Raw genomic sequence first — 16,653 nt, 5'->3', positions numbered from 1 at the left:
AAGGAGGAAGGGAGAAAGAGAGAGAAAGAAGGGGCGCACACAAATCACAAGACAAATGTTCTCGATTTCTGTCTCGCTACGTGATCAGGACTAAAAGCGAAAAACACAAATGCAGATGAGGTTTTTGTTTTGTTTTGGTAAAAAATGTTTTTTTAATCTTCTATTTTAATCATGTCCCACTAGGTAGTATATTCATAGTATCGTAACATACACTTTAGCTAATTGTTTTCCTTTTCCTCGCCCTTTTCACTCGTCGTACAGTTTTATCTAAAAATCCTCTCATCGGGATAAAAGGAGTCTTTATGCAGCTTGTGTTCCACTTAAAATGCTGGCGGCCCCGAAACCGCGCCGCCAGCCAAGATATTAAAAAAACCAACCCCGTTCGGTTCTACTACAACTTATCAAACAATCAACAAAAATGATGGCCTCACAAACGCGTTTTTGTGTTCCGTGTCCTAACCAGCTTCGCTAACTAAAATCCCGTATCAATTTGCTCGTTTCGTTGCCGTTGGGAGAAGAGTTTGCTGCTAAACTCTCTCTTTCCTCTCTCACCTGCGGCGAAAAGATGTGACGTCACGATGTCACATCTTTTTGCCGGTAATGGGAGAGTGAAGAGAGCTTCTGCTGTAAGCTCAAAAATAGATCTGTTTAACTCTTTCTCTTTATAAAAACAATCAACAACCTAAATTTTCTCACTTTACTCAAACCAATTGAAGGCGATATACATGTATATGTGTGGGCTATTTGTTACTGTTTTATCATTTACATGCATGGTGGTGTATATGTTTTTTGTATGTTTAAGATTTTTTTACCATTACAATAGAGTCGATAAAGGTTACAACACTACACGATTGATGTCTTTGCTTTGCTTGTTTTATTGACCACACACACTTCTCTTCTTCGCGCAAATATTCGGAAGCAACTCTGGTTTGTTCGTTTGGGAGGCATATTTTTTTCATTGGGACATTTGCTTTTTTTTACACAGTTTGGTACAAAGATAAATAGTTACTAGCAAGTTTGATTATTGAGTTTTTTTTCTCTATATGTGTTGATGAGTTGATAAAACGATTATGATAAGATGAACCACCTCGCAATTACAATACAAATCAATGAATCCTGAGTTCACCAGAATCACCGCGTGTGCACGATGATCGCAGCAAAGTCGGCACATTCATGTAACCTATATCATAATATCACAGATTCACGCGTGGTGTGTGCAAACAAACATGCTTCTCTAACTTGTTGTCACTTGTTTTAACTTTGGGACTAATCGAACCTAATCGCCACGCGGTCACATTTGTTCTCCCCAGGAATCCGTAATCTAGTCAGCACTGACCGCAACCCCATCACCACGCTGGAAATTTCGCAAACGCATCGAACCGTAACGCATGGCCTGCTTTCACGCCGCGTCGGGGTTGCAAATTAAATTCCCTGTCTGATCTGCGTCTGACACGCGCACGCACGCAGACAGGGCGAAAATCAATTTTGCACAAATTGCATTGATTCCGAGTAATGGAATGAGTTGAGGGGGGCGGGGGAGGGGATTAATTCGTTACACACCCGGTTAATTAGTATTTTCAATTAAATGGCGCGATGGGAGGAGGTGAATTGTGCATCGCGCATCAGTGAATTGACGTTACACGTCAGTGTTTGGCTACTGGGATTGGTGGGATTTTTGTGTGCTGCGAATCCCAGTTGGTCGAGCTTCCTGCTAGTATCGACCCGCTCCGCCCCAACCCTCCTGGTAGTGGGGAGGGATTAAACTTTCCAGCTGAACTAATAATTGATTTCCTACCGGACTACTACTTCTGGGTATAATCAATCATTTAGTAGCGAGCCATCGTGTAATGGACAGAGTGATTGCAATCGCACACAAAAAATAGTAAAAATAGCTGAGTGGTTCCTGGAATGCCGCTGCGTTAGTGGCTGCTTCCATATGGCTCCAGCAGGCCTCCAAAGGGGCTTCGGCGAGCTCACCCTCATCAGGCAACGCAGCTTCGAGTTCCCGCGCGTACTGGCCAGCAACCTCATGGTTCTTGAGTCGCTCCAGAATATACCGCGTCAGTACCGGATCTTGCTGACCTCGGATAGGCGTTTGCGCAGCTTTGCCTTGCCGACCATCAATGAGAACATGGTCGATTTGTGTGATCTCCAGGTAGATACTACGTATGGCCATGTTTCAGGAGGTATTAAAATCGATGAGTCGTAGGCCGTTCTCGTTCGTCTGCTTGTGGACGCTGAACCATCCAACTCTTGGATAACTTGACCGATTAAGTCGCCGATGACGATCTTGACGTCGTGTTTTGGACACTAGCAAACGAGTCGAACGTAAATTAACAGTTTGTTCGCTACAATTCATGTAGGCTCGCAAACTTTTTGATAAACTTAAAAGTGTCAAAACTGTCATAGGTAAGATGATGTTTGCGAACAATGTTTCCCATCAACAACAAAATATTGGCTTTTGTTTATTGATTCTTGCACTGTAACTTGGATTTTTCTCCCGCACTTTTGACATCATAAAAACGGAAACTAGGCAACCAGTCTAGTCATCTCACACATTCGGAACACCCACAAATTCGGAACCCTTTTGTGATAATTTGTCAAAAGCATGCCACACGCAGCTTTTCTGTCGACCCTAATATTTTTAGGACCTTTATTTGGACATTCTCTTGCTATTTCATTCCGAGCAGCAAAACACCGCCTCCAAATTGCCTGTTCCATAACTGTGGGATGTTATTGTGCCTCCCACAATTGTTGAACACCTGAATTTAACTGATATTTTTACAAAAAAAGTGTTCAGACCATTCATAACTAAGCTTCAGTTTCTTTGGTTTCAGTGCGTGAAGTCATTATTTTGTAAAAAATATGCACTCATGGAGAGAACCAAAGTTTGTTTACATTCGTAAGAAAAAAGTGATATAAAAGTTGAAATTTGCAGTTGTTCGATACAGCATCCGAAGGACCACAAAAAAAGCTTTCAAATGAGTGTAAAAGCGAATCATTTAGTTCAATTATCGATTTTCTATGGTTTTTTCAACATTGGCCGATCTGTAAACTGTTCCGAAGTGATTTGTTTAGCTTATTTCGAAATCCTCCGCAAACGTTAAACCATACAAAATTACCGCCCGGATCTTTTCCGGAAGAGATCCGGAAAAGATCCGGCAGCAATTTTGTATTGATTTGACGTTTGCTGAGGGTGCCAAAAAGTTTGGTTATGTTCTGCTTGCAAAAGACAATCCTGGACTTTCACTCTTTAAAATTGCGATTGACAAGCGAATAACCTCGACTCGCTCTGATCATTTTAAAGGGAATTTTAAATTTCCCAAGCCAGTTTCAAAAGTCGCAATAGTGCGATCGATTTTAGAAATTTAGTGTGAAGTCCAAGTTGGTAGGAATTGCGCAATAACTGTACCTTCTTTATAAACGGAATAGAAAGGAATCGCTTGAAAATAACTGTTCAAACTTTATTGAACGAATTATCCCAGCGGTAAACATTACAACGTGTGCCTGGCCGCTGTTACGAATATGAGAGATATTTTTCTAATAAAACATTTATGGAAACTAAATGTTTGAAAGCTTTTAATTTGTTTAAATTACACTGGAAACAAAAACATCCTAATTAGTATCTGTTCATTTTAATGAGCAGAAACTGAAAATGTTACGATTGAAATATTTAAAAAATAGCAGGTTTAATAAAATTAGCTTTTACCCAAATAATTAAGGAAAGCCAAATATTTTTGAGTAAGTAAACATTTTAACTTCGACTTTAATTGCCGAGCTTCCGTGGCCGTGAGGTTACGGGTTTCGCCTAGTAAGCGGAAGGTGATGGGCTCGATTCCTGTCTGGCTCGGCAAAGTCAGATCCCTTCAAAGAGTAATTCTACTCACTGGGAATACTGACCGGTAGGGGATGGGTTTCGACTAGCGGCGTGCTGGGTTTCCAATCCAGAGGTCGTGAGTTCGATTCTCGTACCGGAATGATGAAATGCAAATGATTGCAGTGCCGACTAATCTCAAGACCCCAGAAACAAAAAAAAAAAAATGCATCCGCGAGCAGATTCATCCTGTACAAAAAAAATCGTAAAACCCTGTACAACAAACTGGAAAACAACAACTCTCTTAGCTCTAGCATTTCAACTAAACTTAACCTAAACTTGTTTGTTTTGATCCCTCTTGAATGTTTTCACTGAAAGAGGAGACAACCTGCTTCTATTTTTTTCGTCTTTATGATACAGAGCTTCAAATTACTTAAACGACGGAGCGCAAAAAACATGTGTACATAAATTAACAAATAATAAACGATAATGTGTACAAGTGTGTTTACAAAATACAGAGATGCGACGTGACTGCGGAATCCGTTAATCAATAATGATGTCTAAGAGTATGATATGAAGGGGGATGCGTGTATAATATGTATGTAGAAAATTAGTTTTAGTTTTGATTTTTCAGACATTTTCAGCATTGTTTTTTTTTGTTTCTTGATTTTCATTTCACATCGTCCGTTGACTTTGAACGTTTTGCTGGAGAATGCCAAAAAGGTCCGCTCACTCCCTCTCTCTTGGGTTATTAGCACAAATCGCACACTCACATTCAACGCGGAAAAATGGGGCAAAGAGGAGAATAGTAACACACACGCAATTGTTTTTTTTTCTCTGAGATTCAGCATTTCGCACACACAAAACAGTTAGAGAGTAGTATCAAGTAGCTTTTAGTATGTGTTCATATGTGTGGGTGTGTGTGTTTGCCCGGAGAGCTTTTGAAAAACTAAAGGTTAATCTAATTTTTCAAACACGACAGCGCTAACTAACTTTTCGCGAGGGCTTTCTTCTTCCTTTGCACTAGAATGTCGTGGAACGGATTGTGGCTGATGGACTGGTTGAGACACTTGATCCACTCGCGCTGCTCCTCCTCGCTGGCCGCGGACATCCGGTACACGGTGTGCTTACCCTCGACCACCTTGCCCTCCGAGTCCGTCTTGCAGGCCTTGATGATTTCGGCGCCGCCGCTGGCGTGCAGCTCGAAGCAGAACTGCTTGCTGCGGTCCTGCACCTCGCGGACCTGGGAGGGAAGATAGTTAGGAAAAAAATATTCAAATTATTAAGGTATACTTGTACTCTGTGACTCAAATGACGGTAATGATTGGGATGGATGTTCTAGTATGAATTGACCAGCGTTACATGCATAACCCAGAATTGTCTCCCATTGGCCACGAGTATCCGTATCCAGAGACTTGACTATTTTGAGTGATTCTAAGGAATTGACCCATGGGAAACGGTATCTGGAACATTAGGGGTGGCCATATTTTGCCAGAAGCTTGGAAAAAGTTGTAAGGGAGCATTCTTTCATTACGTAACCCAGTTGGGGGATTCGGAGGCTGTGTTACGCTCTATACCAAATTTTGAAAATTTGTTTGGAAATATTGTTACGAGGAGGGAGGGAGTCTAAAAATCCATTTTTTGCGTTGCGTAATAAAAAAACGCACCCTAAAGTGAATCTGTGGCTAATTGCATGAAATTTGAAGTATCTTCCGACCATTTTAAGAAACGGCCTCCGGAACATCCTGGGTGGACATAATTTGACATGAACTCAGAGAAAATACTTGACAAGAATTTGTTTTTATTTTTTGTTGTAAATATGTAAAATAAATATTCTGCGGAGTTTGAAGTGTCGCTTGACCATTTTTAGTGATTCTAAGATCATGGGAACCGGTATCCGGAACATCCGGGGTGACCATATTTTGACAGGAACTTAACAAAGATATTTGACAAGCGTTGTAAAGTGAATACAGTCATGCCTCGGTTTTGCACGCCTCGGTTTTGCACTGCCCCGGTTTTGCACCGTTCAGCTGCCTCAGTGCTTAACTGAAGCACAGAGCTTATGGGTTTTTGGCTATATGGGAGACATTGTGGCAGTGCGTGGCCGAATGGTTACGCTGTCCGCTTTGTAAGCGGATGATTCTGGGTTCGATTCCCATCTGCTACAACCTTCCATCGGATGAGGAAGTAAAATGTCGGTCCCGGCCTTGGTTGTTGTTAGGCCGTTAAGTCATTCCAGGTGTAGGAGTTGTCTCCATGCCATAAGTACAAACAACACACCAAACCAAGCCTACTCCGGTGGAATCGCTGGCGACGGTTGGACTCGCAATCCAAAGGTCGTCAGTTCAAACACTGGGGTGGAAGGTTCCTTGGAGTAAAAAGAGGTTTGGGTGATCTCCCCATTCAAGCCTTCGGACTCCTAGGTTCGAGCAGAAACTTGCAATAGAGACCACAAAAGACCCGGGGGTCGTTAATGTGGATGGTTTGATTTTGGGAGACATTGGCTTTAATCGTATGAAAAATCATGCAAAAATCAAAAAGTTAAAGTGTTTTGGAATCGGGATGATGTCAGTTATCCATTAAAATTATTATTTCATGAAAATTTTCACAAAAATACGTATTTTTCCTGTATTTTGAAAATGAATATTTTTTCTCTAAAGAATCCAAAAATATATTGTTATTGGAATATGGGTATCAAATGATCAGGTTTTTTTATACATTTCGGATATAATAACAAAATTTTTAGAAAATACTCCAAATTTTCACAAAACTACATTTTTTCGAAAAAAAAATACTCAAAATTTCAATTTTTACAATATGGGTATCAAACGATCGGGATTTTTTCATACATTTCGAATGTAATAACAACATTTTAAGAAAATACTAAAAAAAATTCACAAAACTACGTATTTTCGAATAAAATACTCAAAATTTCCGTTTTAACCTACATTGTGTATCAAACGATCGGGATTTTTTCATACATTTCGAATGTAATCACAATATTTTTTGAAAATACTCAAAATTTTCACAAAACTACGTATTTTTGAAAAAAACTTTTCAAAATTTCAGTTTTTACAATATGGGTATCAAATAATTATTATTTTTTTCAAAAATACGTAGTTTTGTGAAAATTTTGAGTATTTTCATTTTTTAATAACTTTCGAAATGTATGAAAAAATCCCGATCGTTTGATACCCACATTGTAAAAACGGAAATTTTTAGTATTTTTTTTTTGAAAATACGTAGTTTTGTGAAAATTTTGAGTATTTTCAAAAAATATTGTTATTACATTCGAAATATATGAAAAAATCCCGATCGTTCGACATCCATATCGTAAAAACGGAAATTTTGAGTATTTTTTTTTTAAAGAAAATACGTAGTTTTGTTATTACATTTGAAAAATTGTTACTACATTCGAAATGTATGAAAAAATCCCGATCGTTTTGTATGTTAGCACAGTCTCATAGTAAAACACTCACAAGAAATGCACGAGAATGGCTGAACCTCGCGGCGGATATATTAAATTTAGTCCATTTGAATAGTTGCAAAATCATTAATGAATATTTGCTTCAAAAAAAGAAAATTGTACCTAAAGTAGAGTATGAAAACCCGGAGCTTTTGTGGGAGCACATTTGGGAAAATATCAGTAAGAACTTTATTAGTTCTCATGCCAAAGAAACGCTTTTTTGGTGTACAACAACATAATCCCAAACAGATCCAAAATGTTCAGGCTGAAGATAAAAGGTGTAAGCGACAACCTTTGTGAAGTTTGCAAAACTGTGTATTCAACAGAACATAGAATTAAATATTGTAATCAGTCAAAGCTAGTATGGAAGTGGGTAGTAGAAGTAGTATCGAAACGTTTGAAGTTAAATTTAGAAGATCCAGAAGACATCTTAGAAATGAGTATTGTAACATCGCAAAGACACAAGGCTTGTTTATGGTTAGTGGCAGAGGCAATGCGTTTTAATTTGAGCAATTTGAAGAGTGGAACAGTAGCGAAATTTCAGGAACATATTAGACAGTTAAGATGGAATTATAAAATGTTGTTTGAGAAGATTTTTGGCAATTATTTGAACATTTGCTAGCTGAAATTTTCCTGTATCTTGTAATGCTTGAAATACGTTAATAAAAACCATTTATTGAAAAAAAATAAAAAAAAAACATTGTGAAAACGGAAATTTTGAGTATTCTTTTTCGGAAATACGTAGTTTTCTGAAATTTGGAGTAATTTAAAAAAATATTGTTATTACATTCGAAATGTATGAAAAAATCGTTCGATACCCACATTGTAAAAACAAAAATTTTGAGTATTTTATTCGAAAATACGTAGTTTTGTGAAAATTTTCAGTATTTTCCAAAAATGTTGTTACTACATTCGAAATGTATGAAAAAATCCCGATCGTTTGATACCCATATTGTAAAAAATGAAATTTGAAGTTTTTTTTTTCAAAAAGACGCAGTTTTGTGAAAATTTTGAGTATTTTCTTAAAATGTTGTTATTACATCCAAAATGTATGAAAAAAAACCTGATCATTTGATACCCATATTGCAATAACAATATATTTTTGGTTTCTTTAGAGAAAAAATATTCATTTTCCAAATACAGGAAAAATACGTATTTTTGTGAAACTTTTCATGAAATAATAATTTTAATGGATAACTGACATCATCCCGATTCCAACACACTTTAATTTTTTGATGTTTGCATGATTTTTCGTACGATTAAAGCCAATGTCTCCCATATAGCCAAAATCCCATAAGCTCTGTGCCTCGGTTATGCACGCCTCGGTTTTGCATCCCCCATATGCGGTGCTAAACCGAGGCATGACTGTATCTGGTTAATTCCCCGAAGTTTGAATTATTGCCCGACCATTTTAAATGATTCTAAGGAATTACTCTAAGAGAACCGGTCTCCGTTTCAATTTGTTTTATGTCAATATTCAAGTCCCAGTACCAGTAGGAATTTCCTTTTATAAATAGATGAAAAAGTCGATTTAAAATATCAAAACTAATCAAGAAACTATTTTTCTTTAAAAAATAAACAAAATGACACGCGGAAAAAACTCAAAAATTTCAACGCATGTTTTTTAATGAAACAATTACTAGTGTTGAAATGTTGTTTCCTGATCAGTCTGTTTCCAGATTTGGACAAATTCTCCATTAATTTATTTTATTTATGACCTGAACAGTGAAAAAATTCGTGCAAATGGTTATGTCATTGACATGACCAGAACGACCAAGAACATTCTCGAAAAATTAATTTAACTAATTTCGATTCACTAAAATACTATTCCTAACCCCAAATGCAACTTACCGCAATATTTTCGAGCGGGATAATTCCCCGTGGCTCCTTGTCGGTGGTGTATTCAAAGTAGTACAAACAATTATCGTTCAGGATGAACCATCGTCGCTTCCACGATTTGTATCTGCAAAGAGAGAGTGCAAAAATGACAACATATCGTTTAATTGTTTGTCCAGCAGCTTTTGTCAAGCGCGTCGCGTCGCTACTCCACCTACCTTCCGCCCTGCTTCCACAGCCAGCCCTCCTTGTCCGGGTTAAAGAACGTATGCATCAGGTCGTTGCCGTCGTCCTGCGGTATCTTGAACGGCTCTGTCCGAATGGATTCATACAGAGACTGCGGTTTGGGGAAGGGGAAAAGGGGAATTAGAACTCGCATCGTGTAATTATGGTTTCTGAAAGTAAACTCACCTCAAGCAATTCTCTCGGTAAATCCCCGCCATTGTTGATGCCTCTATTCATTGATATAAATTGCTCAACAGTTGGTTTCTCTTTTACCTGAAAATAGATGGTCACAAGAGAAGAGTCATAAGATGCAATGAATTACGGAGAGTTCGCTTGCTTGCGAACTAAGCTGGATGGAAATATGTAACGGTCGTACGCACAAATGCGGGGCATTGCATGAGCCCTAAAATAAACCCTATCGTTATTTCCCGCCTGGCAACGATGATGCTGTATTAATTACAACCATGTTCAGTCCAGCTAGCGTTGTGCGGAAAGATTTGCTGACCCACTATTTAATAGGTGGCAGGTGAAAATAGCTCCATGTAAGCAATATGTTTCGCGTATAGAGGATAAACATACCAAATAGTGTAATTATAAAGAGAAAATTTATTGCGTTTAATTCGGTTATTTCATTAATATCATGACAGATACGTTTTTCGCCTACACAGAAAAAAAATCTGTAAATGTCCATGTCATGTAAAGTGTGTTTTTCATGTAATTCCACCAAATGTAAATTTGAAATCCAATGTAAATCGCTAAATTTGATGTATTTAGCAATCATTTAAATCTAAACGAATGTAAATAATAAATGGTATGTAACTGGAAATGGTTTTTGTCAATCAATAATGAATCTAAACATGTAAAAACTAAAATAGATGTAAAATTCATCTAATGTAATTACAAAACACATGTAAATTGAAATTGCCACAACTTTTTGACAGCAAAGCAAAACAAAACAGATCGAATACAAAGTTGTTTGAGAGCAGTCGTTTTAAAATGGGTTTTGTGAATACGCCTTTGTTTATAAAATGATAAACACTCGATTCTCAATGAATGTGTAGCACTGGGCATTCCCTCGTCATCGAAATCATCGAAATCAAAATCTGTCAAATCTGGCCCGTCAAACTCGAAGAAGGCTGGATTTTTTTGTTTTGTTGTTTTGATAGTTGCGAAACTACAGCGAGTTCAAAGCAGACTCACGGGCCAGCTCTAATTTTAAACTTTCAGTGCGATCTGCACCTGGCTGCGGTGGCCGGTGATGGAGAAGGTAAGGTAAGTTGCCAAAAATTCTTGTTGAATTTCTGACATGTTTTTGCTCCACACACAGGAGCTGCGATTACGACGCAGATGTCAACGCCGGGACGATTTCGCGATTCCTCAAATTCGCCACCACCGCAGCTGCAGGTGTAGATCGCATCGAAAGTTTGGAACTCAGGCCGGAACCTTATAGAGAATCTGGTCAGAGCAGAATACTGCTAAATAAGCTGTAGCAGAAAACAAAACAATTGTCATTCAGATAAGTATATTAGATTTTTGTGTGTGTCTAAGAAATGATACTTTGTGTTTACTTTTTTATTTTTCAGATAAACACCAACTTCAATGATAGAAAGAGTAACAGCGGAAAGTTTACGTGGCGTGGGATTCAAACTAATCCAATTTGGCAGCTTTCAGATCAGAACACGAAAAGTGCAGCTGGTAAACAAAGAAAACATCAATGCCGGCAAGGTGAGTCATGAGTCTTGATCTTCTTTCTGCTTGGGTTGTTGAATGAGATTAATTTATTTTGTTTTATTCTTTTCCGTTAGACAATTGTTGATCCTGTTTGGGACCGCGAACCATGCTGATGGACCAGATGGTCAGAATCGTGATGACCAACGATAGAAATATGATCCTGCTCGAGATTACGTCCCAACATCCGGTGGCGAACAGTATGATAATGATTGCCCGAACCCAGGACGAGGAGGCGGTGATGGAACCACCTCGGTGATAGTGCTGGGCGTCGAAATATTGGCCGTGGCAGAGCTGTTCCTGCAGTGGCAGATTAGTCGGACGGTTCTCATCCGGGCGTATCGGGAGTCGTTGGAGGATATGATCAAGCTGCTGCAGGAGGGTGCCAGCGTTCCGTAGGACAAGGCTATGTTGGAAGTGGTGGTCAAATCTTGCATCGACTCCAAATTCATCAGCCGTTAGTCCGATCTGGCGGTCAATATTGCTCTGGAGACGGTCATGTTACTGCAAAATAATAGCAGCCGGATGATCGTTCGACGAGTCGTGTGCACCGTGGAGTTATGTTCAACCAGGACGTCACCCGCCTGAAGATGCGCCGGTACATCAAGAAGTCCTGCATCGTTCTGTTGGATTTAACGCTGTAGTACAGAGTATCCGGCTGAACGAAACTAGCAAGCACCTAATTCAGGGCCGATCCAGCTTGCACGGGATGGAAAAGTCTCAAGAGGTAAGACATCAAACGGCAGAGTCAAATAAGTACTGTTTACTAAGTCATTATTTTACCATTCACAGGCCAAAACAATTGGACAGTTGCCACCGGTAAATCACCTTCTCAAGCGCGTGCTGGGTTTCTTGATCGTCACATCAGGGAACTTCTGCTGCGGATGATAGCACCGTTGTTGAATATGTTGCTGCTGACGAATTTGGCCTTGCATTTGCTTCCATAGATTGCTGCGTTGGATTTTTTAGTTTGTAACGGAACTGTTAAGCTGATTTCAATCAAACACAAAACCATTTGTTGCCCGAGGAGCCCATCATCAAGCTAAAGAAGACACGATTAAGGAAAGCACCGAGTCTGGTGAGTATGTTCCTCAGTGTAGATACCACCGATAAAAACTCATTTGTATTGCTCCGTTGAATTTAGAATCTGAATATTGTAGCAGATTCTAGATTCAGCGGAGCAAAAAAAAAAATTTCTGGTTTTGTAATTTTACATTAGATTTGTTGGAAATTTACACGATTTCAATAGATTTTCAATTGGAACATTTACAATGAAAGTCATGTAAATTTCCAATGAATCTAATGTAAATATACATCATTTATCATGATACCTTTTGGTACATGATAAATAATGTAAATTTACAGAAATATTTTTTTCTGTGTACGACTTGCAGAATTCATGAGTGTCCTGTAATTGACTCCAAATAGTTGAATGATTTGTAATTACATGGCCATTCTAAGCTAGACCTAAAATCGTTTACTGTAACACTCCATACCGAGCAGTGATACTGTTGATGTAGCACTTTTTCCTATAATCGGATTTGCTAGTTTACTGATGCACATTGCATAAAATGATTGCATAAATAATAATAATAATAATAATCAAAGCTCAGCTTACAAAGACTTTTCAAAGAGTTTACCTCCACGATTTGAATTGGAATAACTTTTCAAGCAACCACCTTTCAATCCACGATTTTAATCTGTGCTCATTTAACTTATTTAAATAAAAAAAAACGCAAAATAAACAAAATTCAATCATGTTTTCCTTTTTTTATCAAAATACTCTAAATACTTCCTACCTTTTAGATATTTTGAAAATTATTATGTATTTTTTTTACTTTACTGGATTTACTTAATTCCCCATATGTCGTCTCATTTAGTTACTAAATTCAGTGTAACGGTCAGACCAGAGAGAAGGGAAACTCGGATCTTCTTGCACGCTTCGAAAAAGTTGTAGGACATTGAATTTCCTTCAAGAATCTCACATTTGAACAAATTTGGGCGAGACTTGCGCCACCGGCTGCCGAAATTCTGGAGCAATGTTTTCCCCATACATTTTCGCGATTTTCCCGATTTTTCAATTTTTCAACGATAAAAAGCGACCCTTAAACCTTAACCGACTTGGCTCAAAATTTGCACAATTACTTATTCATATGTATATCATTGCTTACGAAATTGCCACTTTGTGATAGGTGACAGTTCACTCCAATCTTTTCCACCACCTGATTTGGACATTCTACTTTCGTTCGTTTCACACTCAAACGAATGAGTGCTACGCAAAGTCACTCACACAGTCATTGACTTTCCTCTAGAAATACATTCGCTCCGAGAACGATCGTTTGAAATTCTACCGAGATTCCGATCATCTCTCCCATGAAAGCATTCAAATGACTTTTGTCAACACACAGCAAACACAAGGAAGAGAGAGAGAGAGAGAGAGAGAGAGAGAGAGAGAGAGAGAGAGAGAGAGAGAGAGAGACGAAAAACGAATGAAAGAGAAAAAAGCACGTTGTCTCGTTCCAGCGACTGTGCCCATTTTTTCATTTGTTTCATCTTTGTATTTACGTTAGGGACCATCCATAAACCACGTGGACACTTTTTTGGTAATCTCGAACCCCCTGAAGTGTCCACGTGGTTTATGGATGGTCCCTTAACCGACTGTCGCAATGACGTTCATGATAGGCGCTGTGTGTCAGCGATCAAATTTCGTTTTCGGAATTGCCGCTGACAGAAAGTTCATTTAAATATCGAGCATTTCCATTCAGTGACAGATCCTTTTTTAGCATTGTGCTCAATAAATAGGCAATTTCGCCACTTTAGTAAATATGTTCAATCAAAACATAATTGCAAAAAAAAGTTTGCAAAACAACAATATTAGCTTTTGATCAGTATCAGCTGAGATAAACAGTATGTAAAAAAGTATTTACACTCCTTGGGCACTATGCACATTTTGTGATGAAACATGTAAACAATTTAAAATTTGACAGAAACCTAGTACAACGTTTTGTTCAGAAACTCATTCTGAACATTTTGCTACAAAAAGTTGATGAAGAGATGATTTTTGTAAAAAGTTATATAACAAATACTATTACATAAATCAAAAAAGGTGCAAAGAAAAAAAGTTTGTACACCTTTCGAAAAATTAACATAAATTAAGTTATTTGTTGACAAATCACCATAAATCCAGTCTCCCAACTCCAAATAGACATCCTTAACTGATTAAAAAAATAATTGGGATTGATATAAAGTTTACTAACTATTTAGTATAAAAGTTTATATAACTCTGGAAATTCTATATAAAACTTATCTAAACATAATTTTGCAAACTTTTAATTCAACTAAATGTCAATATAATACCATAGAAGTGCTAAATAAACATTCTGGAGTGGGTATAACACCGTTTTGGGGGTTTTTATATAGCTAGAATTGATTTTTCGTTGGAATTTCGTACCAACCCGGAATTACGTCGTCGGAAAATCCGCCGGCATCCGAACCGGTCCACAATTCACAAGTTAACCTATGTGGCATCGGAAAGGGCATAAAATATCCGATCTTTTGATACCCATACATCAAGGTTTTCTTTAAAACCCACGTTTTTAAATACCTTGGCAAAATCGTTCACACCGTGAACCCTTTTTAAAAAGTATTGGAATAAGTTTTGACGCACAGTTCAACAAAGCTATTTTGCAACCCTTTTTCATTCAAATACGGAGTTTATTTTTTTTTTTTTTTGAAAAAGTCTAATAAACCAAATTTTCAGTTTTTACTTTTTGGTTTTTGAAAGCGCCTTGAGTCAGGGGTATTAAAAAACATCCAAAACGCAAAAACTGAAAATTTAATTTATTGGACCTTTTCAAAAAAAAAAACTCCAGAAATGTAAGACAGGGCCGTCCATAAACCATTCTTGGCCATTCGCTGCCCTAACATGAGTTAAACATTAAATACACCAAAAGGAAATTTAATGTTAACACTGAGAAGAGTATCAATTCAACGAATTTTCCTTGTCCTCCTTCCCTCCTATGGGTTATAAACTATCAAATTAAATAAAGGAAATTTTCTGGAGTTTATTTTGAAATCATTGTTATCAAGAAGAGAATAAGAAGAAATTGAAAATTCAAATTAATTGCATTAGTTTCTTCCATATGATTTCAATTGCATTTAAAGCTAGATTTACTTTCTATTATATTCTGACGATCTGATATCCAATCCTGCATCGACCAACATTTCAGTGCTTACACATAAAGCTTCACAACTAAATGCGTAAATTGTGCAAACCTTGTTCTATCCACATACAACAATAGATGAACCTAAAATGTAATGTTGGACACAAACAAACAGACGCAAACTCACCGATGGATTATGCAACGACGTGTTCAGCATAATGATGGCAAAGCTCAGCACGTAGCAGGTGTCGGTGTTGGTGAAAATGTCTGGATTCAGCTGGCAGTACCGCTGGGCAAAGCATTCCATCATCCGGTCAATCTTCTGCGCCTCTCCCGGCAGCCGGAACGACCACAGGAATTGTCTAAAAAAAATAGGTGGGAAGAGTATTATGCGTTAGTGAAATTAATTCTACTGATTTTAGTAAAGTACTCACCTCAACGCTTGCACGAGGATCAAATTGCTGAAATCGTGCAGATCCACAAACGCCTTCAGCACCTGCTCGTTGAAGTCGTTCTTTTCGCCGAGATAATCGCCTGAAATGAGCAGTAAAACAAACAAACAGACGAAAAATGAGCAGGGAGAAGTGATTAACGCCACGCTCATAAAGCATAATTGATTCAACATTCGCACATCTTTCCACGTGGCGGCAATTTATGAAAATTACAACTCCACAAACGTCGTCCCCGCATGAAAAACGGTTATTTGCCCCCAAACGTGTCACTACGGAAAGGGGGATGAAATATAAGCCGAACCCGTGCTCACGTGTGCCACGAGATGAATTTATCCACACAATGCACTCTCAACCCCGGGTAACGTGGGAAGGGGTTGATAGTCGAACAAACCGCAAACAAATTGAAACGCATACAGATGAAATAATTTTAAAAATTTTAATTACTTTTTATCAACCGGTGGTATTAATTATTTTTGTTTATTGTGACGCCTCAAACAGGGCAATGTGAACGCACAAACACGTAAAAACAACACATCAGTTCAAATGCAAGGTTTTCCCTTGAGGGAGCAGAGGAAATTGTGGGTTTCACTGTGTTGTGTGTTGCATCGCGGTTATTATTAATTACCCGTTCCACAGAACGAGTCCACTGACTGTATTGAAAACTGTTTATCATTTTGATGGTGTGACTACCGACAGCGTTTGTGCCGAATGCGTTTGTGAATAAACGACTGGTTCTAGTTGGTTTGTTAATGTATACATTGCACTGAAATAGAATCAGTTTTGGGGTAATGTCAAGTGTAGTTCCCTAATATTCTTTTCATCACAGATTAAAAAAGGTGTCGCTCCCTGAATCTTCACCCCTCCTTTTAGGGTCTGCATCGTGTTGTTGTTTAAAAATGCTCAAACTCAACCCAGCCCAACGAATCATCTCTTCGGTAAATATAACGCATTAGGCCTGTCCGATTTGGC

At 38.1% G+C, this 16,653-nt stretch overlaps 1 protein-coding gene across 3 annotated transcripts in view; it reads right to left on the bottom strand.

The window, feature by feature from the left end:
* Positions 1-16,653, bottom strand: part of LOC6032494 (cytohesin-1) — a 62,358-nt gene that overhangs the window by 514 nt on the left and 45,191 nt on the right. For 2 of the 3 annotated variants that reach the window (XM_038251473.1, XM_038251474.1), the window contains exons 5-10: positions 15,667-15,766; positions 15,420-15,594; positions 9,528-9,614; positions 9,335-9,453; positions 9,132-9,243; positions 4,808-5,057 (exon numbers count right to left, since the gene is read on the bottom strand). In XM_038251473.1, coding sequence (XP_038107401.1) covers positions 4,808-5,057; positions 9,132-9,243; positions 9,335-9,453; positions 9,528-9,614; positions 15,420-15,594; positions 15,667-15,766 — 843 coding nt within the window. Of the gene's footprint in view, positions 1-4,428; positions 5,058-9,131; positions 9,244-9,334; positions 9,454-9,527; positions 9,615-15,419; positions 15,595-15,666; positions 15,767-16,653 lie in introns of those variants that run through there. The other variant, XM_038251475.1, reaches the window with a different exon arrangement.

This window comes from Culex quinquefasciatus, chromosome 2 (genome assembly GCF_015732765.1).
Source record: "Culex quinquefasciatus strain JHB chromosome 2, VPISU_Cqui_1.0_pri_paternal, whole genome shotgun sequence".
Classification (NCBI taxonomy): domain Eukaryota; kingdom Metazoa; phylum Arthropoda; class Insecta; order Diptera; family Culicidae; genus Culex; species Culex quinquefasciatus.
The sequence above is the reverse complement of the archived record's forward strand: the minus strand, read 5'-3'. Positions and strand labels throughout refer to the sequence as shown.